At 39.6% G+C, this 23,980-nt stretch overlaps 1 protein-coding gene across 1 annotated transcript in view; it reads left to right on the top strand.

The window, feature by feature from the left end:
- CWC22 (CWC22 spliceosome associated protein) overlaps window positions 1-23,980 on the top strand; it is a gene marked incomplete at its 3' end in the record, with an annotated part of 98,519 nt that overhangs the window by 55,580 nt on the left and 18,959 nt on the right. Inside the window, exons 12-13 of the mRNA XM_089680899.1 lie at window positions 4,439-4,520; window positions 11,450-11,510. Of these exons, the coding sequence (XP_089537025.1) occupies window positions 4,439-4,520; window positions 11,450-11,510 (143 nt within the window). The remainder of the gene's footprint in view (window positions 1-4,438; window positions 4,521-11,449; window positions 11,511-23,980) is intronic.

Here is a 23,980-nt window from a genome sequence, read left to right as displayed (position 1 = left end):
TCTCTTTTGGGACATGCAAGTCCAACAGTTCTACGTGATATCCATCAGATCTACCATTACTGTTCCATCCCTGAAGGACTTTTGTGGTCAGCTGGTACATGTAGAGATTGATAACTGCCCACCCTCAATTCTAACTCTCTTGTCTCACCCCTGCACTTCTAACCTTCTCAAGGTCTTTGCCCTAGTGGCTTCTCATGGCATCCACGTTGTGGGATGCTTAGACGACCTGGTGTGTTGAAAATAGTCAACATGGGCCTTTGTGTCTTCTTGATGATCCAAACAACTCCTAGATGTGGCTGGACCTTGTATCATCTGAAAGTCCTTGACCACCTCAAGACAGCTTAAACTAATATGGTTCTGCAGTATTTAAATCTACAGCTTCCTTACTCCCATGTCCTCTTCCCTTGTACAGGGAGTTGCCCCTTTCTTGGCTTTTGCAGGAAAATCATTATTATTGTTATTATTATACAGTATTTATAAAGCGCCGATAGTTCACTCAGCGCTGTACATTACAAAGGGGGACAGAACATGTGACAGAACAATACCAATGCAATGCAAAACATGAGGGGATCGAGGGCCCTGCTCTTTCGAGCTTACAATCTAGAAGCATGTCAAGGAGTCACCCTCTCTGAGACACTCTCTTTAATCCAGTCTCTTCTCAGACCACCTCAGACCTTACCGCTGTTGTGGATAAAGTTTGTAAGCAAACTAAACTTTCTACCCCTGAGAAATGGGTAGTGCCTGACCTTGTGAATCAGTTGTCAGTGGTTAGTGAAGATTCTGGAAGGTCATGTCATCTGAGAGAACCTTCATATCCTGGACTACATTCTGGACACCCAGAACATGTTTCTGTGACATCAAGGGAGCATACCCTGGAGAGGTCTCCTAATGCACAGACACTGTTGGACAGCATTCCAGTGTTGGTGTTCCTCAACCATGGCAGAGAAGGATGTCTTGCTATGGCAAGAAAGATAGTTAGTCTTGACTTGGATGCAGGTTTATGTTAAAGAATGTGGGGCAGTTGTTCGGGCACTTGGGTTCTTTTCAGATCATCTATTGCAGGTGGAAGAAGTCAAAGGACATACCATTCCATACTGAATATGGGTGTAAGCTGTTACAAAAGGTGAACTTCTTTACCACTGGAAGATCAAGCCTTTTCTGCCACTTTTTGTCTACATGTAACGATCAGTATTTTTTTCGAGAAAATTTCATAGAACCCCAAACATTATATATATATTTTATTTAAAAAACCTAGGCCCTAGAGAATAAATTGCCAGGTTTTGCAAATTTTTTATGTCACACAGTATTTGCGCAGCAGTTTTTTTTTGGGGGGAGAAAAAATACACTGTGTGGAAATTAACATAAAACACAATATATAACCAAACTTTTTAATGAAATATAAAAGATGAAATTATGCCGAGTAAATAGATACCAAACATGTTCCGCTTTAAAACTGCGCACAGCTATGAATTTTATTATCCATAGGCAACGTTTTAAAAGCCTTTACAGGTTACCACTTTAGATTTACAGAGGAGGTCTGGTGCTAAAATTTCTTGCCATGATCTGATGTTCGCGGTGATGCCTCACATATGTAAGACGATCGCTGTTTGTGTGCATTTTTACACTGTCACTTTAATTTAAACATCCCTTGTGACAGCAATAGGCAATGACAGGTACTCTTTATGGAGAGAACTGAAGCATTAGTGTGATCACGTTTTCCATTTTTAAGAATGCCGCCATTTACATCCGGGAGAACCGGAAGTGATGTATGCTCGTCGCTTCCTGTTTTCTATATCATAGAGGCGGACAGAGCAGTTTGGTCTTCATCTGCTTCTATGATCAGCCTGCGGAAGCGCTATCTGGTCGACCAAGTGTCATGGGGGGGGGGGGGGGACATCCTCTCCCACTGCTTGTAAATGTGATCCAGTGGCTAGTTAGCCACTCATATTGTTTTTACACGAGAGCCATCAGCTTTAAAAAAAAAAAAAAGTAAATCCTGCTGCTTGCCTGCAACTGCATGTCCTGGGTGATATAATTTGCCTTATCTGATGTCAGATTTAGGTGTTGGTTATACAGGCAGCTATTGCCCTGCAGGCTTGTCCAAGTTCTTCACATACGGCCTGCTAACAGTTGTTTACTGTCACCCAACCCACAAATGGACTCCTTTTGGAAGCTCCGACAGCTATTCGTTTCCTGTGTCCTTCAATAGACAAGAAAGGAAAATGTTTTTTGTAATCAATTTAAAATCCTTTTCTTGAAGTCCTTTGATGGACACGGGTCCAACCCCTCTGAGTTTATGATCATGATCCTGCTAATGCTTGCTACAAAACTGAAGCATGCTGGTTGTAAGAGGGGTTATCCTGGGCTGGTCTACAAATTTTGTTTGCCAGGGTCCAATCCTCCTGTAGACAGCAGTGTAACTTGACAGTTAATAACTTCAGTGGGCTCCGAGAAAAGTATTGTACCCAAAGTACCAAAATTCTATTATCTTTTCTTTTGCCTGCAGTTTTAAGTTGGTTATGTTGTCTTTTTAAGATTCTGTCCAGCATTTTTTCAGTAATTTAGAACCTCTATCATTTTGTTCCATGAATATTAAACCCCAACTGTTCTTGGATTTTTTAATTCTATCCTCAACTTCTGTAATTTTGTTTTACTGTTTGAAAATGAAAACCAATGACTACATTTTTTTTGTGTGTGTGTGTCAAATAATTAATTACCAAAAAGCATGTACAAATTGAGTGTTTCCTAATTGGTATTAGTAGCCTTGCAGTGACAGTGTGCAATAGCGTTATATGATAGTGATTGATAGTGGAGATAGCTGGCAGACTGGAATTGGTGCTGGGGACCTGCCATGTTGTGTGCTTGTCTGTGGTAGGCTGGTATGGAGAATATGTGGAGTATAAATTACCTAAGGGACTGAAGTAATTTGGAATAAAAATGACCTCATTGCCCAAATCGGTGTGCCTCAACTTTTGGAACTTTGTTTTTCTGTCCTCATTTATGTCTAGATTCATTGCGACTGTTTACATGCAATTTAGGCTGTCTAGCAGATGTCCTAAACTGACTTTTTTTTTTTATTGAACTGTAATGTTGAAAAAGGAAAACATAGGACTTTAAATAGTACTAGTCTGAATGTTTGAAAGTGTCTGAATTAACACTTCTTGATGCCCATCAAAACTTGGAATTAAAATGGGGAAAATCTACTTTGGATTACAGCAGGTCTTTCTTTAGCCTCTGAAAACTGAGAAATATTTCACTCAAAGCTGTTTCCAAAATAATAAACTGTGTTGGTAAACTTTAATATTTTGCATACTTTTTGTGATATCCGAATGAAATTTTAATTGTTTTCCTACAAGCATAGGCCTGTATTATAGGTACCTACGATGCTTTACAATAAAAAATAGTTAAATACAGATCTTTTGATCATAGCTGATTGGTTTAATTGACATTCTTTCATTTTTGTTTGTGTACAGTATTTAATGTACGTAGGTAGAAGTTTTAAGTTGGCACAATTGTATACATACACATATACACACTATATTGCCAAAAGTATTGAGACACCCCTCCAAATCATTGCATTTAGGTGTTCCAATCACTTCCATGTCCACAGGTGTATAAATTCAAGCACATAGGCATGCAGACTGCTTCTACAAACATTTGTGAAAGAATGGGTCGCTCTCAGGAGCTCAGTGAATTCAAGCGTGGTACCGTGATAGGTTCCCACCTGTGCAATAAGTCCATCCGTGAAATGTGCTTACTACTAAACATTCCATAGCACAGCAGTGCGTAGAGAGCTTCATGGAATGGGTTTCCATGGCCGAGCAGCTGCATCCAAGCCTTACGCCAGCAAGCGTCGGATGCAGTGGTGTAAAGCACTCCAACACTGGAGCAGTGGAGGCGTGTTCTCTAGAGTGTCCAATAACGCTTCTCCGTCTGGCAATCCAATGGACATGTCTGGGTTTGGTGGATGCCAGGAGAACAGTACTTGCCTGACTGCGTTGTGCCAAGTGTAAAGTTTGGTGGAGGGGGTTTATTATGGGGGGTTGTGTTTCAGGGGCTGGGCTTGGCCCCTTAGTTCTATTGAGGGGGAATGCTTAAAGCATTAGCAAACCAAGACATTGTGAACAATTTCATGCTCCCAACTTTGTGGGAACAGTTTGGGGATGGCCTCTTCCCACAAGAGTTGAAGCTGTTATAACTACAAAGGGTGGGCCAACTCAGTATTGAACCCTACGGATTAAGACTGAGATGCCATTAAAGTTCATGTGCGTGTAAAGGCAGGCATCCCAATACTTTTGGCAATATAGTGTGTGTTTGTATGTATGTATGTATGCGTGTGTGTGTGTATATCTGTGTATATAAATTATTTTACGGCAAAGTTGTTAAACATTTGCTGTACTTCCACAAAATTAAATGTGTCTAATATTCTTTATTGTAGGGGAAAAAATAACCATTCATGATAAAACTGAAATTAACTTGGTATCGTTTCGCCGAACAATATATCTTGCAATTCAGTCAAGGTAAGGTGTTTAGCTTACATTACTGAGTTCAAATGGATTTTTTTTGTTGGTGTATATTTCAGATTTGTGTTGTGCTGTTTTATAAAATCTGTTGATATATTGCACATTCTGTACTCTTTCCAGCTTCCATAGTTAATCCCCAGCACACTTATAGCTAGACATGCCAAGAAACCACATTTATGTTTTTTTGTTAAAAAAATAATTTTTTGCAAAAGTATTCAGAGTGGTCATGTTAGGCACAAGTTTCATTCCTCTTTGCTTTTCTCCAGCACTGAATAGTCCCTGATGATGCAGAGAGCATTGCTAATGGTAACATCTGTGCTGGTGTCTGCATTATTACACTGGTAAGGAAGGGTGTTGTGGAGATGCCCCCTCAGGGTGTACCCTGCACTCACATTATGTCATTAGTCATCTAGGTTCTCTAACTTGTTTATCTAGATATGTAAGTATGAATGCAAGTTACTCACCAGGAGGAGAGCCATTGGGGGATTCCAGGTTGGAAATAGATCTGGGGGTCTTAGAAGGTCACAGTCTCAGCAATAGCATGCACTGCCAAGCTGCAGCTAGCAAAGCAAGCAGAATATTCGCATGCATTTAAAAAGGTATTTACTCAAGCGAGAAAACTAAATCTATCACTTTACAAAACTTTGGATCGTTCACATCTTGAGTATGCCGTCCAGTTCCAGTTAACAGTTCTCAGGAAGGATGTGTTGGAACTGAAGACAGCCCAGAAAAGGGCGACAAAGCTAATAAAGGGATGGAAGGACCACTGTTACGAGGAGCGAATACAAGCATTAAACTAATCCTCCCAGGAGAAGAGACACTTGAGAGGAGATAATGATAGCGATATACAGATACCTCAGTGGTGATCTCAGCATAGGGAGAAAACTATTTATTTTCAGGGAAGAAGACACGTGGCCACTCAATGAAGTTGGAGGAGAAGCAATTTAACCTTAAACTGTGAAGGGATTCTTTACTGTTAGAGCGGTAAGGATTTGGAACTTCCCTCCACAATTAGTATTGTCAGCTGGCAGTGTTGATAGTTTAAAAATGAAACACACACACCTAGATGGACTGGTGTCTTTATTCAACCTTGCCAGCTATGCAAGTAAAGATCAGGCCAGCTAGACATGTGAAAAGAAGCCAAGCCCCACATTCTGGCTCATAATTCATATTTTTGCGAGAGTGGCTTGCAATATTTTAATATCTACCTGACTTAAAAAAAAAAAAAAAAAAAGTAAAACGGTTTGTCCTAAACATTACACAAACAATCAAAATATATTTAAATGGGTTAGAGGTATATGCACCACACCAAAACCATGAAAACATTTCATAGTAGCTCAATCCCACAGCACTTACTTTTCTTCATTAATTATCATTGTCTCCCTGTGCCTATAGCAATGTGATATAATAATTACAAATTATATTACATGAGCATCATTTTGATATTCGCATAGTAATGTATTCTATTTTGTCTAGCTTTTTGCTTCTGTTTATTTTTTAGCATTGCAGAGAACATATTCAGAAGCAAAAAAATAGTGCCTGGCTTTCAAGCGTGTGTGTGATCGGCAGAAAGCCTGGATCAAAATAATGCTGGTGTAATGGCTTTTTGTGACCGTAAAACGTACTTATACCTACAGATGCTTAATGGAGCCTACCCATTCCCATAACTCTGCTGCTTTTCTGCAATAAATGTATCTGATTTCATCTGAAAATCCCCTAATGATTTAACAGGCACTGCTTTCCTGGGAGGCAATTTTCAGTGTTTGCAAAATGTATTTGATAGCTGTGTTAACTTTTCCAGCTGTACTTTTCACATTTCTGCCAAGCTTTCTGCACTGATCCATGTGCTTTTACTATGCAAGGAGCAGTCTCCAATTTTTTTTTGGCTTGTTGTTTTAGAGCTTTCTGACCATGCATTTACCTTTTTGTTATGTATAATTAACAGCTCAACTGAATGCTTTACAGCATGGTTATGTTAATCTTCCTCTGTCCTACAAAAAAAAAAAATTTTAGCACAGGGATTATGCTATAATATCAACTCTGTAGATAGTCCATTAGGCAACATGGTAATGTCTGGGCATTGGTAGCCAAGATTAAAATAAGGAGTGTTCTGTGCAGTGGAACACAGGCTGAACACTTTGTGCCTCCCTCTACCAGGTAGAGGACCGTGTAAATATGTAGCCTCCCTGGCGGTATTCCCGAGTGTAGCTCGGGGTAAAGTTTCAGTACCACAAGCGGTAACCCCGAGCTACACTTACCATGCGTCGCTGCTCCAGGATCTCTCGATCACTTACCTTGTCCTGCTCTGCTCTCCCGCGATGTCCCTCCTGCAGTGTCCCCGGCAATGTAATCCGGCGGATGCCGGCATCTGTCATCTGGGTTCCGTCCCCTGCGACGTCGGGACGTATGGGGACGGAACGGCAGGAAATTTGAAAATGACAAAAGTGACATTCACTAAAATAACATAGTAAAACATTACTGTATCAAACCATTTCACATACATTTTGTCCATATTGCTTTGTCCTGTGCCCTGCATTTTTACTGTTCTTTCTGCCTGGAAACAGAGAAATGTCCATGGCGTCCAAAAAGCATCCCTTTAGGTGAAAAGCGGTTTTAGACCAGCTAGAGAACAGCAATAGTAAATTAGAACTACTTGCAGAATTGAGTGATGATTCGTGGGGAAATTCGTCATCAGACACTGAAAACGATTTTGCCACTTTACTCAGTGATGTGCGAACTTGGCGCTATATTTCAAATTTCAGTGTTTTTGGTTTGATTATATTATTGAATTCAATTTATTATTATTATTATTATTATATTATTTTTTATGATTATTTATTAAATTATCATTTATGATTTCGTGTTTCAAGTTTTATCATACCCGGGATGTTTACTAGACTCTTGTTCGGACAGATTTCAGTGAGTTGTTCCTAAAAATTACAGGCCTACAGTAAAAAAAATTACATATTTCCATGCAAAAAAAGTACCGCTTTGAGCACAGAAATATGGACATAATCAGATCACTATGGAGGTTAAGAGAGAATTGGCCTAATTTTGCTGCCATGACATGGACATCCTTGACAGTGGAGGTGGATGCAGTCAGCTCCAGAACTAGTGTGTGACTGACTATCCCAGAAGCCATAGCCTCATTTGCAGCCATGCAGTTTGAAATTTGCAGAGCAGGCTTCAGTGGAGCACACAGTACAGTAGGCATGAGGATTTTAAATGGTTAAGACACCGTTGAGACACCTGGGCATGACCTGCTTTTCTCCCACACTAGATGAACGCAGGTCACCAATAGAACACACAGAAAACAATTGGTTTCTATGTCTCCTATTCAAACTGCAGTGCATCCTGGAGGTGTAGTGCAGTGAGCTGTAATAAAGATGCAGACATGCTGCATTTTATTGCAGCACACAGGAAATGATTGCATATCACTATATACGAGACACCGTGTTGCTGTGAAGTTGCTTGATTGTAGTATCACTTAAAAAAAAAAAAAAAATATGCTAAAAGCAGCTGGAATGTAGTGCTGCCCAGCTGCCCACACACTGAACTGCTGCGGTTTAGTGTGCAGACAGTGTGAATCTGCCCTAAATTGTGAATAAGTGATCAATGATCCTTCTTGTTAGCAGTGAAACTTGACTATAACTGATCATAAACTCGCTGGCATGCAATTCCCAGCTTCTACCTTACTGCCCTTCTTGTGGAAAAGGTATAATATTAGCCTTCGTCAGTCATGGGGAATGTCTCCTGTTAAGAAACTGACTACAAAGTCCAAGTAATGGTCCAACAACAGTACATCAAAGTTCTCTTAGAACTTTGAGATTAATACCATCAGTGCCCATTGCTTTATTACGTTTTAACCTAGTGAGTTTCTTTACTACCACTGACTCTAGATATCCTGAAAATGAACGTTCATTACTAGAACCAGTATGATCTCCCAACTTGTTTTTGTTATTGCAGTTTATTTCTGTGATAACTGATCAGAAGTAATTGTTTAAATGGTTTGCTAGATCCAGGTCTCCCTCAGCATAAGTGTTGCACCCAGTTTTTATTTTAGTGATTCCATTGTATTGTTTCTTTCCATCACTGTACCTAAAAAAAAAAAAAAATTCTCCCTTCTTAATCAATGTAGCCATTTCTTCCGCTTTCTGTGCTTTAGCAGCGCTGATAATTTGTTTGGCCTCCTTTTGTCTGTTTTATACACTTCTCTATCGGCTACACTTTCTGTTTCCTTAAAACTCCTATTTTCTGATTTATTTTTTTCCCTCCTTTACTATTCTACCTACCTCTTTAGTGAAGTATATTGTTTTTTTCTTTCACTTACTCTTACTAATTAGCCTGACATATAATGGAGTTGCCTCCAGGCTGGTAGAGTTTAATAACGCCCATTTAATATAGAATCCTGTCATATACTCCCAACATTTTAATTAATTTTTTTTAGAAATGTACCCATTTCAGCAAAAGTTGTTTATTTGAAATTCAAAACGTTAGTTTTTGTATATGATTTTGCATTGTATATTATTTACACTTGGATGTTGAGGTTGTTAAAGCTCAACTTCAGCCACTATTTAAAATACAGCAAAGAAAACCCAGGATTTTTTGCTCTGCCAGCCAGGGTGTGTTGCTGTGTGGCAGAGCTGTGTAAACATCAGAAATGTATAGACAGAAATCCTTTGACAGGTTTGTCTTCAAATACTGTATATCATGGGGTTTTTTTCAGTTTTATTTTTAATTACAACATTAAAAAAAAAAATGATACGTGAGATATATTGAGCACTTGAAGTTGCAATACTATGTACTTGGTTAAAGGATGAGTGAACTTTGAAAAAAGACCTAGCCTACCCACCTTCCCCACAGATGCACTTACATCGATCTAAAAAGCTATGACTCTGCTGTTTTGTTTACATCCATCACCTGACGTTTCCAATGTTCTGGTCAGAGAATCTCAGAGACAGTCCCATGGAAGTCTTTGAGGCTGTAATGTGCAGGTGCAACTGGTAAGTGAAGACGTTTGGAGCTACAAGGGAAAAAACGCTGAGCTGTGGCTTTTTTGAAATAAGTATGTATCTGTAACGGTGGGGGTAGGTTAGGTCCATAAGAGCGAGTGGGCATGAAGACACAAGTGCAGTTTGCTTTGAATTGTGGTTATTCATTAAAAAGTGTAATGAACTGTCTTAATATTACTGCAGCAGTGCAAATGCCTGCACGGAACACTCTTTGTCATTGCTCTTGCTGTTCTTTAATAACCTCCCCCACAGCTATTATTTTTTGTATCACTCAGCTTTTCCTCCTAGATTGTAAGCTTTAACGAGCAGAGCCCTCTGTTTCCTCTTCTACCAAATTGTATTGTAACTGTTGTAACCTTCATTTTGTAAAGCGCTGCGCAAACTGTTGGCTCTATATAAATCCTGTATTATAATAATAATAATAATAATAACCTTGTTTAACCACTTGTTCTTCGAAAGGAGTTACCCCCTTCATGGCCAGGCCATTTTTTGCTACACGGCACTGCGCTACTTTAACTGGCACTTGCGCAGCCATGCAATTCTCTATCAAAACGAAATGTATTTAATTTATTTCACACAAATATTTCTTGTGGTAGTATTTGATCACCTCCTGGGTTTTTTTATTTTTTGCTATATAAACAAAAAAAAAATATTTTTTATTTTCATTTATTAAACCTATACAATCAAAAAACTTTTTAAATCAAATCTCTTCATAAATGTATTCTGCTGCATGTCATTGGTAAAAAAAAAAAAAAATCCCAGTGAGTTTGTATTGATTGGTTTGTGTGAGTTATAGCGTCTACAAACTATAGGATATATAATGAAAATGTTTTATTTATTTTTATACTACTAATGGTGGTGATCAGCAGCTTATAATGGGACTGTAATAGTGCAGTGGGCAATCTGACACTAACTGATCCTGGGGCGAACTGACTGTCACGGACATCACCAGTGCCATTAATACAGTGATCAGTGTTAATATGCACTGTCTTTGTACTAATGACACGCGGTGGGAAGGGGCTAACATCTAGGGCGATCAAGGGGTAACTGTGTGCCTAACTATGTGTAATATGTGGTGCTTTTACTAAGGATCTTGTTGTTATTCCTTGCTTAGCAGGGAATGAAAAAGCAGAAAAATCTCCTGTCAATGAACACCTGGCAGTAAAAGAGGCTAATACTAATTGAAATTCAAATACATGCTTGGCTTGTATTAAAAAAAACACATTTAAAGGCTTTACCTTTTGTGAAAAAATAAAAAAATAAATGCACATGATTTTGTAGATTGCATTGCACCCCCATGGTCAGTGGATCAGGGTTCAATGTCAGGCTCCTGCAGACACTTAATACAACTGTCTCCCCTTACCTCCCATATGGGCAAACCGTTACAGTACAGGAAGAATCCTTGAACTACAAGGGCACTCACCAGCGCCCTTGTAGTTCATTGAGAACTACAAGCCATCTGCTGCGGTGGGAGATGAGACTTGTAGTTCATTCATTCACATAACTCTGTGAATAAATGAGTCCCACACAGCCGCACTGTTTGTAAAATGTGTCAGAGAACACGGGGAGAGGATCCTCTGCACGTTGTCACTGGGGAAGGACAGGGGTATCAAGGACCGCTCCAAAGTAACATGTTACACCCGAAGTATGAGTGTAACATATTACAAAAGGTGAGCTTATCCTTTAATGATGTATTAATGAGTACGGAGCTATATTGATTTGTACCTTTTTTTTTGGGGGGGGGGGTTCTTAGTTTTTTGCCTGGGGTTCAATATAACGTAGGCCAAAGTATCATGTATATTCATCGCTAGCATACTAGTGATAAAGTATCTATTTTGTGAAGTGCAGGACTGAGCTGTGTCATGATGCTCATAAATCATTTAGATTAATGTTTATTTTCATTTTCTTTTCCAGTTTAGACTTTGAAGAATGTGCTCATAAGTTAATAAAGATGGACTTTCCAGAAAGTCAAACAGTAAGCCACACACTCTCATATTTTGTTCAAAAATAATCTTAAAATTGCAGTTTTATCTCTGGGGCCTGTTCTTGTGCTTTTTGCCCTTATGTAAGAAATGTAATTTTCACTGATATTAATACTATGTATAAAGTAGATTTTATGTACTTTCCTAATCTGGGTAAAAAAAATATCTATATCATATCAGGAAACCAGTTTTTAAAATTCTTATTTATTGGTGTATTTAGTCTATATAAAAAATATTTGTGAATGTTGGTAATTCAAACTTAATTGTTAAAATGTTCTAATGTTTAAATGCACCTCATTAATTTAGTGCAAACATTTCAATATCCGTTCTGCTCTTAAAGATAATTAATGTGGCCATTTACATTTTAGAATCATATATTGGATTTAATTTCTAGGTAATAGTGTAGCTTAAAGTGGTTATAAAGTCAAAACATTTTTTTGCCTTAATGCATTACCTGCAATAAGGTTAAAAATGTCCCACTACTTGTTTTTCCTAAAGACTCCTGACACTGTCAGTTGAATCCTGTGAGGGAGAGGAGGTGTGGCTGAGCTGTGCTGTGTGTGTCTATGAGTGCACACAACCTTGCTTTGGAGTGTGCCTGCATGGGTGCCCCTCAGCTACCAGCTTGCTGAGGTGACACTTGAAGAAGAGGAGGAGTGGACCAGCACCAGTGGTGGACTCCAGAAGAGGAAATAAGAATCTGCTGTGTGCAATACTGTTGTCCAGATGGCTCCCAAATGATTATAGTGTGGCTCCATTGGATAGAGGTCCACAAATTTTATTTCCATACAAGATGAGACACATAAAATGCCAATGCATTTCAGGGGCTAGTTATTTCCCTTTTATCAGAGCTGAAACTGATATTAAGTTCATATCAATATACCATATAAATAAGGAATGCAACTAAACACACTAAATGTTGATCAGTATTATAACAAAGATAACATACTATCCATTTGACAACCAGCGACTTACCTGTACATTGCTGCACTGAAAGTGGTTATACCGGGGTGATGCCTGTAGCTGCAGGCATCATCTTGGTATTGTTTTGTAGAGCCAAAGGTCCGTTTTCTTGCAAAAGCAATCCTGGCAGTTAATTAGCTACCTTATTTCTTTTACAAGCAGCAGGATGGGATGCACCACCTTTTATGGCTCTCTTGGGCTCTCCTGTCCTACCAGAGACCTGAGCAACCAGCCTGCAGTTTCGCTGCCTGACAATAGATGTAATCGGAGACCAGAACAGCTCTAATTAACTCGATGGTATAGAAAACTGGACGCTATGATCATTCATCACTTCCGGTTTCTTCAAATGTAAACTGCGCCATTTTTTAATTGGGTAAGCATTTGATTACAGCGATGTTGATGTGATCAGATGCTTTTAAGGGCAGAGGGGATATCGGGGATCTAATAAACCCCCTGAGGTCTCTATAAAGAGTACCTGTCACTACCTATTGCTTTCACAGGAGATGTTTACTGCATATTCCCTGTGATAACAATAAAAGAGATTAAAAAAAAATTAAGCGACAGTGTAAAAATAAAAAAAAAAATACAATTTTAAAAAATGTAACGCACCTCCGTCTTTCAATGTTTGCACGCAAAGGCAAACAAATGCGTCGGTCCCATACAAACCGCTATCGTCCCAAATGTGAGGTAATTCCACAAACATCAGATTGAGGGCAGTAATTCTAGCACCAGACCTGTTTAAATCAAAAGTAGTAACCTGTAAATGCTTTTAAAGCATTTCCTATGGATAATAAAATTTACTGTTGCACGGACATGCACAATTTTAAAGTGTGGCAATTTTGATATATTTTGTATTTACTCAAATTAAAAAGTTTTTCTTTTTTTTTAAATTGCATTTTTAAAAACTGCTGGGCAAATACTGTGTGACAAAACATTACAACACCCACCATTTTATTCTCTAGGGCATCTGCTTTCTCAGTAAGTATACTTATAAAGGTAACAACCCATGCAATCCATACATACAAAGAAACCTAAACAAATAAGTTCAGAAATTAAGTTATGTGTAATAAATAGTATTGAACACGCTAACTGAAATGTATTTAATACCTTGTCCAAAATCCTTTGTTGGTAATGACAGCTTCAAGAAACCTCCTGTGTGGAGAAAATAGCCCCATGCATTGTTTGTGTGATTTTGGCCCATTCTTCCACACAAATAGTCTTCAAATCTTGAAGGTTCTGTGGGCCTCTTCTATGAACTCTGATCCTTAGTTTTTTCCATAGATTTCTGTTGGATTCAAGTCAGGTGATTGGCTGGGCCATTCTAGCAGCTTTATTTTTTTTCTTTGAAACCAGTTGTGAGTTTCCTTGGCTTTGTGTTTAGGATCATTGTCTTGCTGAAATGCCCACCCTCGTTTCATCTTCATCATCCTGGTGGATGGCAGCAGATTTTTATCAAGAATGTCTTAGTACATTTTTCCATTCATCCTTCCTTCAAGGATATGAAGTTTGCTAGTACCGCATGCTGAAAAACATCCCCACACCATGATGTTCCCACCTTCAAATTTCACTGTTGGTATGGTGTTTTTGGGGTGATACGCAGTGCCATTTGACCTCCAAACATGGTGTGTATTTTGGCATCCAAAGAGTTAAATTTTGGTCTCATCTGACCAGACTATATTCTGCCAGTATTTTACAGGCTTGTCTAAATGTTGTGCAGAAAACTTTATAAACAAGCTTCAACATGCTTTTTCTTCAGCAGTGGAGTCTTGTGTGGCGAGTGTGCATACAGGTCATGGTGGTTGAGTGCATTACTTATTGTTTTCTTTGAAACAATTGTACCTGCTAATTGCAGGTCTTTCTGAAGCTCTCCACAAGTGCCCTCGGCTCTTGGATAACTCTTCTGATTAATTCTTTTCACTCCTCTGTCAGAAATCTTGCAAGGAGTACCTGGTCATGCCGTTTATGGCCCCAACAGCGCTCACTAGAACATTCAGAAGTTTAGAAATCCTTCTGTAACCAATACCATCAGTATATTTTGCAACAGTAAGGTTGCAAAGGTCTTGAGAGAGCTCTTTGCTTTTATCCATCGTGAGATGTTTCTTGTGTGACATTTTGGTAATGAGACACCTTTTTATAGGCCATCAGTTGAGACTGAACCAGCAAATATTAATTTGCACTGACAAGGGGCAGGATTGCTTTCTAATTACTGATAGATTTCAGTTGGTGTATTTGCTTTCCATGCCTTTTTGCACCTCCCTTTCTTCATGTGTTCAATACTTTTTTCCCTGTGTCATTCCATTTTATTACACATAATTTATGAACTTAATTTTGTAGTGAAAAATACAGATTTTTGCATGTCAACAAAAAGTGTCAGAAAATGCTTGTTCATGTAGTTATGTTTACCAATGAAATTACATTGTAAAAGACAGATAAAGAAGGAGTTTGTGTAGCAGTGTAACAACACCAATTGTTAAAAAACCAATAAGGCTCAATTCTGACACGATTTGAAGTGCGATTATGTATTGCAGCTTTGGTTTTTGGATGTTGTTTGCATATGCTGTGGGGCCAAATCTCACCAAATTAGCACCAAAACCTTTTCCACAATTACACCATGCTCATTGATGTGAGCAGACATAATTGAAAATAATGTGTTTTCCCTTGTTGTTTAATTATGTGTAACTCAAGCCACATCTGAAATTTAACTAGTGTGAACCAGGCCTACTAGAAACTAATAGATTTTGCAATATGTTTGTGACTCATAGTTGGTAGTAAGTTATTTTCTACAAATATGATTGATAAGATCGCATTACTTCCAAATGCTTAAAGTATAGTAAAAGGCAAAACGTTTTTCAGTTTTGGATAGAGTAGAGAGGGATTAGAACATCTGTCAGTTTTTATTGCTGTCTGTGCGTCCATTAAGGAGATTCAGGCCCCTTTCACACTGACGGTACGATCGGGTCCGCCTGTCAGTTTTTCAGGCTGACCCGATCAGACATCCATAGACCTCTATGGACTGCCGGATTTAAGCTAACAGGTGTCCGCTGACCCCCTCTGGCATCCACTCCAATCCTGTACACCAAAAACAAACGTATGGTGATTCGTTCTCCATCTGTCCGGTGAATCAGATGACAGTCAGATGGAAACGAACAAGTAGTCCGTTTCCATCCGACTGCCCCATAGAAGTCAGCGGGCTGTGTCTGTCTGCTCTGCAGCAATGGAGTGGACACAGACCTGTCATCCGTCTGCTCAGCAGGGATCAGGGGAGAGATCCCCCACTGAGCAGGTGGATCCGCTGACGGGTCCGTCCCGTCTGAAAGGGGCCTCACCCGCTCTATTTGTCCTATGGTTTACCATTATCATTGAGAGTAAAGGAAAATCCCAAATTTTAGCTGTCCCCCGAAAAGTAATAGAGGGAGGAATCTTCCAATGGGGACACTAGTGTTGGTGACCTGAGGGTGCCCAAGGAATTCCTTTAATTTGCAGGGATTTGTCACTTCCTGTTTGGCTATGGGACAGGAAGTGAAGGGAAATCTTCGCAATGGGAAACAGATGGCGAAAAAAAAATCTGACGGGTTATACCCTCCCTTGCTCTATCCAAAATGAAAAAAAAAAGTTTTGCCTTTAGTTCTACTTTAAAAATCTGTGATCATAATATTCAAGAGATCAATTATGATAACTTGAACAGATCTTGAGTAGCTAAAATCTAATCAGTTATCACAATTATTTTTTTTCATTAAACATTGATGGCAATAAAAAGGGGTTCTAATCATTCCCTACTCTAAAACTCCAAAAAAAAAAAAGTTTTGACTTAACCACTTGCCATACATAGGCTTTTTAACCACTTGCCGACCACAGATAGCCGAATGACGGCTTCACTGCGGCCGGCCAGTTCTGGGAGGGCGTCATATGGCGTCACCGCGCACCCCCGGTGATCTCTTTGGTTGCTGTGTCCTATGACACAGCGGATCACGTGAGATGGTAAAAAACCAATCACAGTGGCCTTTTACTGCGTGATCAGCCGTGTCCAGTGACACAGCAGGTCACCGGTACATGCAGTTGCCGGTTATCGGCTGTGCTTTCCTCACGCCCATCAGTGCCACCCACCGGTGCCCTGCAGTGCTGCCAGTCAGTGCCCAACAGGGCCATCACTAAGTGCCGCCTATCAGTGCCCTTCATTGTTGCCTATCAGTGCCCGTCAGTGCTGCCTATCAGTGCATCCTCATCAACGCACATCAGCGAAGGAGAAAAATTACCTGTTTGTAAAATTTTAACCACTTCCTGTCCGGACACTTTTACCCCCTTCCTGTCCAGGGCAATTTTCAGCTTTCAGCGCTATCACACTTTGAATGACAATTGCGTGGTCATGCAACACTGTACCCATATGAATTTTTTACCATTTTTTTGAGACAGATAAAGCTTTATTTTGGTGGTATTTATTCACCGCTGGGATTTTTATTTTTTTTACTATGTAAATGAAAAAGTCCAAAAATTTTGAAAAAAAGTGTTTTTTTTTTATAAAATTTTGCAAATAAATAATATTTCATCCTAAATCTTGGCCAAAATTTATTCCGTTATTTTTTTAGTAAAAAAAAAAATCCAAATTAGTTTATAATAAAACATTATAATTTTTAAACATTTTTTTTTACATTTTTATTTTATTTTTTTTTATATTATTTTTTATTTTTATTTTTTATTTTTACATACTGTCACCCTAGCAGTACAGTGTCACCATGGTGACACTGTACTACTTGTGGGGGGTGATGAAGATTTTTTTTTTTTTTTTTTTTACACTGATTGCTTTTACACCCATATAGGATGTAAAAGCAATCATTTCTCTTTCTCTCTGTCTGCATTCTTGCAGTCATTGAGAAATACTGAGTGAGCTGTGATTGGTCACAGCTTGTCACATGGTACAAGGCTGTTGTGAATAGCCTTGTACCATGTGACCTCTGTGATCATTCACAGATTTCACACGTAGTAAGCAATGATGTCACAAGTGACATCTTGCTCACTACTTTGCATGTGATCACTGATTCGCCAATCAGTGATCACATGACCGGGACCTCGTACAGAGGTCCCGTCCGACGATCGGTGTTTCACTGTGTCCGGAGGACACAGCGGACACCAGATCGCGCTGGTGCGTGCTCCTAGGGAGCGCGCACAGCTAGAAAAGGCGGGTGCCGTTTAGGAACAGCAACCCGACCTTGGACTGCCACCGCCCTGCCGTTTATAAACAGCAGGCGGACGGCAAGAGGTTAAAATAGAAACAAAGAAAACATTTTTGTTTTAAAAAAATTTGCTCTTTTTTTTGTTTTTATTGCGCAAAAAATAAAACACCCAGCAGTGAGTACATACCACCAAAAGAAAGCTATATTTGTGTGGAAAACAATGGGTGCAGTGTTGCATGATGAATTGTCACTCAAAGTGCAATAGCGCTGAAATCTGAAAATTGGCCTGAGCAGGAAGTGGTTAAAATTGGCCCCGACTTCAAGTATTTAAAACAAGCTCACAGCAGCCTTGACCTTGGTGCGAGTGTGTGTGCACACAGTATGTATGTGTGTGTCTGTGTGTGATTGATATATTACACATACTCACACGCTCATACTCTTCAGTAAAAGTGATTCAGGTGGCAATAGAGCCACCAGGTCCCTTTATCACTTCTACTGAGCTTGGAATATTTTCCCAAGTTTTCCAGGCTCTCTCATTCCCTGATCTATGTGATTAAAGCACCAGGAAATAACAAGCATTTACTCACCTTCAGGTTCATAGCTGTCATTCTCTGGCTGCTGTAGTTACGGGGAAGCAGCTAATTGAGCACGATCTGTGCTTGATTAGCTGTAGTGGAGGAGAAGGGAGACTTTAAGGGTCTGTTAAACCCCAGATGTCTGAATAAAGAGAAACTGTCACCTGCCCGTGCGATCACATAGGATGCTTGTTAGCCCCCTTGAGATAGCAATAAAGTTTAATTGAAAAAGTGTTAAATTTAATTTATGATTTTTTTTTTATCAACCCAGTCCAATTGTGCACACATATGAATGCATACACATGCATAGAACACATGTAAATAAACAATGATTGTGAGGTATTGATGCCAATATCAATGTGAGAGCAATAATTCTAGGGCCATCATTCATGATTAATTCTAAAATGAGCTGTAAAGGCTTTTACATCATCATAAACTATGGACAATTTTGGTTACTCTAGTTTTTTGCCATTTCATGGTTGAAAGTAATTTTACTGAAAATATGCATTTGATAAACAGTAGTGCAAATATTGTACAACATAAAAAAAATCAGCTAGTGCCATTTTGTTCTACAGAGCCTCTAGTTTTGCAAAATATTTAATAGTATAGGTGTATTAAGTTATTTTCAACCAAAAGTGCAGATTTTTACAAAAATTGCCTGGATATGAAGTGGTTAAGATACACTAACAACAAAGCTAACAATCTGGTTACTGGGGGCAACTTCACTTCTTCTCTTTCCTTCACTATTGCAGACTATTCCTGTCATTCCATCTGTCTCAGGCAGGTTTCTTTATTATGACTAAGAATAGGTACACTTGAACACCTGTTCTGCCATTTAGAGTGGAATTTGTTCCCTTTCCAGACAAATATTTGATTATATTTCTTTCCATGTCCCTTTCAACTTACAAGAACTTGTAATAAGGTGTTAATTGCCCTGCACTATTTACATCCTGCTGAGTGTACCATGTCTTCCTCCATGGTTTGCTTTACCTAATTCATTAGCATGTGCTTCATTTATTTATTTTGAAGGATTGTTCCACTGGAAAGTCTAAGCTAGGCTTCCTAATGTCACCATATAGTTCTTTGCCAGTTCTTGATATTGCTGATGACATATGCATACTTTTTTTCATTTTATTTTCATCTGTGTTGAGGAATGGATTTATTCTTAGGCAAGTCCGCATCCTTTAATACACCTACTAGCTGTCTAGAGTTTTGCTATGGTCTAAAAAGAAAATTGTAAAGTGTTTTTTTTCCTACTCTAATTGTTAGATGTTGGTCAACTTGTTAATTTACAGCACACACATGCATGAATACATGCCCCAAACATTTGTGTTGTAATGAAAGCAGCCTTTCTTTTACTTGTCTCCCAGGATAGACAACTTCAAATGCAGTTTTTGTACAGGCAACGTGAGTCCAAGTTAAAGCTTCACAAAACTGGCCACAGCCAGCTTTTGTGCATTTTTAGCGTGAAACATTTTGGTTCCCAAAACAGGAAGTAAAATGAAATCTCCCCAGTGGTCTTACAGACAGCGATACAATTCGAAATAAACCTTTAATACTATATTGCAACGTAAACGTTATTAGATCCGAGGGGCTACATTATTTATTTGTTTTACTATCCTTTTTTTCTTTCATTTTCACTGGTGAACCTGGCTAGTAAGTCTATGATTTTTCAGTTTCCTGTAACAGACCAAGCTGTCCAGCAAAAGTGGCAGTCAGAGTTCGGTCAAACCATTTAACACTGACAGTGGTGCTTACAATGGTGAGCTTTTTATTAATTTACATAAACCCTTTATCTCAAATGGGAAAAAATGTTTCTGTTATTGCTTTGCCTTTTAATTTGTTAGTCCAGCTCGTCAAAATCTGCATAAAACATTACCTTCTCCCTAGATTTACAATGCTCTTGTCCAAAGAGGCTCCATTGCTCCTCCTTAGTGTGGAGCCACCCTAAGACAGGAAGTGTGTTACTAAAATGACAGCAAAGGCATCCTGTGTGTCCTTGCATCCAAATTAGCCAACTACACAAAAAATGTTAACCGTCCCAACCTATAACCAGCCTTAGCAGTAAGGTGCACATGGTAGGGCAATGTACATCACAAACAAACAGAGGATTTCCCAGCAACACTTACCAGCCAGCCTGCAAAACAACCAATTTGGCCCTGTCTAACAGTTTGCGTTAAAAACAGAGGGTTTTGTTTGCAAATACGGGCATAAGGCACAGTCCCACGTCAAGGGTCCTTTGTATACTGTGGACCTAACTAAAATTTCCAAAGCCTCCATAGTAGGAGCACATGTATAAATGGATGGGTTAAGGGCAGGTGTGCCTGGAGGAGCCCATAACTCCTTAAAGGTTGGGACTGTTGCCGTTTTTTGTGTAGTAGGCTAATTTGGATGTAGGGATGCACTGGATGCCTTTGCTGTCATTTTGGTATACAAAAACAAGATAAGGGCGCACTCTCATCGTGCATTACTGTGGTAACCCACGTATTTATTGAATAAACAAATTGATGTATACTCACAAACCAATGGAAATAAAGGCTACCTCGTAGCTCTGAGGAAGGGGGTTCATCTCTTGAAATGTGTCAGCTCATTTTTATCGAGGGCACAGCATTACATCCGCTGCCATTGCAGACCACACTTTCTGCTTTTATTTCCGTTGGTTTGTGAGTATACATCCATTTGTTTATTCAATACGTACGTGGGTTACCACGGTAATGCACAATGAGAGTGCGCCCTTGTCTGTTTTTGTTCACCAGTGTCCAGATTTCCCGATCTTTGAAGGGCAGCACCTCTCCGTTTTGGCATTCTCAATTTCCGATAGTCTGGATGAATATTTGAGCGCTGGTTTCGTTTGTTTGTCCTTTGTCATTTTGGTATAGCTGGTCATCACGTGCGTCCCTGTACCTTTAAGGAGGGATTGGCTTCTCTGGCACACATGCCCTTAACCAACCATTTATACATGTGCTCCTGCTATGGAGGCTTTGGAAATTTTAGTTAGGTCCACAGTATATTCAGAGGACCCTTGACATGGGACTGTGGCTTACGCATGTATTTGCAAATGTGTGCAAACAAAACCCTCTGCTTTTAACGCAAACTGTTAGACAGGGCCAAATTAGTTGTTTTGCAGGCCGGCTGGTAAGTGTTGCTGAGAAATCCTTTGTTTGTGATGTGCATTGCACTTCCATGTGCACCTTACTGCTAAGGCTGGTTATAGGTTGGGATGGTTGCCATTTTATGTGTAGGAAGCATGGTACTGCGCGGAGCACCGTATGAAAATAAAGGGAAAAAAAGCCTAACCACTATTGCAGCCACCAGATTTATAGAGTGGTAAGCTGCAGTATATAAATATAACATATTTGGCTTTTTTTTATCAATTCCTCAGCACTTGATTTACCCTATAATGCATACTACCATGCCACCTTACCTTGTGCTGCTCCTGAGAAGAAGCTGGGGGCGGATCTGGGAAGCAGAAAGTTCAGGGTCTGGAGAAGGACTAGACGAGGGTTGGAGTCGGCTTTCGGAGTCTACTGAATGCTCAGACCAGGGGAAACAGAGACAAGAGTGTGCTGTGGCTGCACAGGGAGGCATAAGGTCTGTAGGAGGAGTTCTGTTGTCCTCCCTGCTGAGACGAGGGAGGTGATGAGCCTCTTCGCAGCTGCATGGATAAGAGCAGGATCTGGCAGAGGAGTTCTGTCGTTCTCTCTGTTTCCGACTGTTGAGACAAGGTGAGGGTGTAGATTAGGGGGGTGCTGCAGCTTCAGGATAGATGTAAGGGGCACATTAAATGGCCTGGCAGGCCTTGTTTTTTTGACACACATGGTCTAGACCTTCTGTCCAAAGCCCTAGTTTACCATCCTGCCTGACTGTCAATGGTTTTAATGGCCTGGCTGTTGAAGCCCATTTCCTAAAAGACAGGGCCTATCCTACTGCTTACTACAAAAGTCACTAACAGGGTCACTTTTTAGTCTGTGGGTAGGCCTGATCAGAATGCTCTTTTTGGTGCAGGGACTTGTGTGCATGCATGTTGCTGGCTTGTTAACCTCCTCACGCTGGCCGAACGCAAATGTGTGGCCTCCCGGCGTCTGGGCCTAGACGCCGAGCTGCCACGCATTTGCGTTCTATTAAAAAAAGACATATTTGCTGAGAGAGCGCATCCTGTGCGCTCCCAGCACACATGTCCAGTACTCTTTCAATCGGTACCTTTCCCGATCATGTGACCGCGTGTCACGGTGGTCACATGACCCTAAACCCCGCCCCGCCTCCCGGCTTCTGAAACCCTTAAAGGGCCGGGAGGCACCTGTGCGAAGGGGTTAAGTTCACCACTGCCCTTTCCCTGGGACTTGGTGTAGCCATTTTGTAAGCAGAGCCAAGCAGTTCATCACCACATACAGTAGATACATGATATGTATTGTAGCCAGCTATACTGTATGTTATAAATGAAGGCTGTACTCTGTAAATGCAGAATATGATCTCTGCGCTGTTGTTGCCTGGTGCGTGGAATATTTTGTTTAAATATCTTGTTCCTAGGTTATTTATAATGCATCACCCTCCTCTTTTGATGGCTGTCTTAATTAAAAGATCTATAAAAATTAGAACATGAACGTGTATCTAGAAAATGTATACTGTACGCTTGCTGGCTGATTTAGGGACAATTAGTAAAGTTGGAATTGGTGAGGTTTTTCTTTTTTTTTTTTTTTTATGGGCATCTGCGTAGTGAAATGCTTCCAATTTATTTTCTACGGGGCACAGATGGCCTCCTAATTGTAATGATATCTGAGTGATCACTGATCAAGGGGTTTATTTCTACTGCCTGATACAGATAGATAGATTTCAGTAAATATTCTCGTGACTTTGATGTTGAAAATAATACTTCTGAAATCCTTATACAGAATACCATGCAGCCTACAGTACGTAACTGTGTACATCAAACAGTTCATAGAGGGGATTCCTGTTTGTATCTGTCTCTATTTATGTACTCAGTAGCTTCAATGTTAAGGGGGATCTCTGTAAGTGCCAGCAATGTATGTTAAGTGGCTTTTCCTGTCTTATTGCAATTGGCTTATCTCACTATACAGCAGCACTGCTTGCATATGTGTACTAATATATATCAATGTACCAGCTCCTCCTAGCAGATTAGTCTTTCAGTTAGGACTTGGCTAATATACTAAACATTTGGCAAATTAGATAAACGAGTACAGCATTAGATGATGACTCTGACTTTCTTTTTGCTATACTGCAGAATATGTTCAATTTGTTTTGTATTCAATCTCTAGAACCATTTTTCACTTTTTGCTTTGCCTTTTGGCATTTCTCTTTTGTGCATATCATTTTGTAATCTCTGCGTATTGTATATTTACAATGTAGGCATTTTAGTATACATGTAACCTTTTGAAGGAAAAGAAAAATGCAGTGTCTCATTTGACTTTAATTCAATTTTGTTTTTATTTTAATCTTTTTATTAAATTGTCCAATACAAAAATATAACAGCCCAATATACTTCACATTTGCCAGTACATAAATCTTTTTTGCAGCTTCTTATCTCCCACCCTTCCTCCTGCTAAACCTCCCCAAATTACCCCTGTTCAGATCTAATTGACTTCTTATTCCTCTTATATTTATCTATCTTTCAGGTTCTCCATCATGCTCTCTCTGGGCTTTCCCCCCCTGACTCCCAACCAGTTCCAAGTATCTCTTAGATGTTTTAGATGTTTTAAATTCTAACCAGCAACCCCATGCTTTCCTAAATTCTTCCAGTTT

This window comes from Staurois parvus, unplaced genomic scaffold (assembly GCF_062004578.1).
Source record: "Staurois parvus isolate SC_StPar_1 unplaced genomic scaffold, SC_StPar_1.0 ptg000251l, whole genome shotgun sequence".
NCBI lineage: Eukaryota > Metazoa > Chordata > Amphibia > Anura > Ranidae > Staurois > Staurois parvus.
The sequence above is the reverse complement of the archived record's forward strand: the minus strand, read 5'-3'. Positions and strand labels throughout refer to the sequence as shown.